Raw genomic sequence first — 1,962 nt, 5'->3', positions numbered from 1 at the left:
GGAATGCCGCCACGGAGGCTGCCTGCCTGCCAAGGGGCCCTCAGTCCAAGGCCAGCACCCTGCAGGGGAAGGCAAGCCTCAGGACCAGCTTTCCTGGAATCTGGAAAGCCACCTCCTCCCAGAGCCTTGGCTTTCTCATCTGCAAAGTGGGGATGATCATTCCTGCCCGCTGCCTTTCCTGACAGAGCCCTCTGCGGATCAAAGGGAAAGCCCTGGGCCAGGGTTCCTGGGGCAGATCTCTGCTTTCTCTTGAAACCTATCCCTTCTTAGAATCAGCTCTTGCCTTGCTTTGTTGTAGAAGGTGTTGGCCAGGCCTGGGTGTGGCAGGGCAGAAACGAAAGCTGTCCTGGCAACCCACTGAGTGTTGTCAATATTTCCATGCCCAGCGGCTCCAGGACTGAGCTCTTCCCTTCTCCAATGTGGTTGTCAAGCTAAGCTCCTGGAATGGAAGCCCAGCTGGGCTGGGAGAGCCTTCGCCCCACCCCACACACAGTGGCAGAGCCAATATGGGCTCACTGGTGAGTGGGTAGTTCCCCTCCCTAATGCCCTCCCATCTGCACTGAACAGCAAGGACCAGGGAGTGTGCTGGAAAAGACAGGATGCCAGGGGGAGGGTGGGTCTGAGAGAGGGGGTGTGAGTTCCTCTCAGAGCCCAGGACTGGCAGGCATGCTGGGGGTCTCTGCCACATCCAGGCTGACACAGCACTCTATTAAGCAGACAGGCGAGGGCCTCAGGCATGGCACAGGGAAGGAACCACATAAGTGACTGGCCTGAGCAGCAGGATGCACCGGAGAATCAGGCAGCCCAGCTGTGCTAGGGGTCCATGTGTTGCCCCCACTGCCTCTTGGCTGTATTTTTCACCCAGAGAATACTTCCCTGAGGGCTAACTTTTTTTTTTTTTTTTTAAGAGGTTTTTGCTATAGGGCTTGCCAGACAGACAGAGACAGGAAGCAAGAAATCACCCCCCAGGGGGGATGGTCATGCAGCAATCCCTTCTCCTCTGTTCTCTTCTCACAATCTTGGGTACGCACACACACATGCCTGGCGTGAGTTTTAAGCCGCCGGGTCCGGGACGCGAACCGCGGTCGACTACATGGGAGTCCAGCGACATAGCCATTATGCTAACTGGTGGTCCAGGCCCTGAGGGCTAACTTCTAATCCTCCTTCCAGGAGGTGAGGGCGCAAACTGATGACTAAACCCCAGGCCCAATCCCTTGCTGGAAGGAGTGTGTGAGGGTCAAGGACATGGAGATACCAGGCAGTCAGACCTCCTCTAGCCCAGCCCTCTGAACTGTGAACACTGGGAATCTAGGTAGCTCAGGAACCCTTGGCTTGGGGCTTCTCCAAGAGTCCCAGCTCTCCCTCATCCAGGGCAGAGCTCCCTCCACCCACAGCCTTCAGTACAGGACACAGCAGAATTTAGGCGTGTATAGACTCTTACGAGTCCCACCCAGAGCTCTGCTGTCCTCTGCGGGACAAGGGGGACAGGGATCTCTTAGACGAATGCATTTTGATTCTCAGAAGAGCCCTAGTGAAATCAATCCTAGCCACTCCCATTTGATCTCACCAAGAGCATTTAATTTCTCCGTAAAAAGTAAGATGACATCAAAGAACCAACTGTGGAAATGACAAGGTAGAAGACTGAACCTATTTTTAGCTGTTCTCAGGGGGCACAGGGGTGCTGAGAATGCTTTCCATCTGTTACTTGCCTCCTTGAGACCCAGCTAGCCTGAGTGTGTATGAAAAGAGACCTTCCTGGGTCCACCTGGCTGGGGAGGACCCTAGGTGCCCGGCTCCTCACCGCGGCGGTTGCCTTCTCGGTTCCACATCTCGTTCTCCTGCCGAAGCCTCTGGTTCTCAGTGCGCAGCCTCTCGACCTCAGCAGCCAGCTCTTCCACCTGGCGACAGGACTGCTGGCCGGTACACGCCTGCAGCTGCTGCAGGCGCCTTGTCTCCTCCTCT

General features: G+C 56.0%; 1 protein-coding gene across 7 annotated transcripts in view; it reads right to left on the bottom strand.

The window, feature by feature from the left end:
* Positions 1-1,562: 1,562 nt before the first annotated feature.
* Positions 1,563-1,962, bottom strand: part of HEXIM2 (HEXIM P-TEFb complex subunit 2) — an 8,372-nt gene continuing 7,972 nt past the window's right edge. For all 7 annotated transcript variants that reach the window (XM_014584821.2, XM_014584822.1, XM_014584820.1 and 4 more), the window contains exon 4: positions 1,563-1,947. In XM_014584821.2, coding sequence (XP_014440307.1) covers positions 1,782-1,947 — 166 coding nt within the window. In that variant the 3' untranslated portion in view covers positions 1,563-1,781. The remainder of the gene's footprint in view (positions 1,948-1,962) is intronic.

This window comes from Tupaia chinensis, unplaced genomic scaffold (genome assembly GCF_000334495.1).
Source record: "Tupaia chinensis unplaced genomic scaffold, TupChi_1.0 Scaffold148004_1, whole genome shotgun sequence".
Taxonomy (NCBI): domain Eukaryota; kingdom Metazoa; phylum Chordata; class Mammalia; order Scandentia; family Tupaiidae; genus Tupaia; species Tupaia belangeri.
The sequence above is the reverse complement of the archived record's forward strand: the minus strand, read 5'-3'. Positions and strand labels throughout refer to the sequence as shown.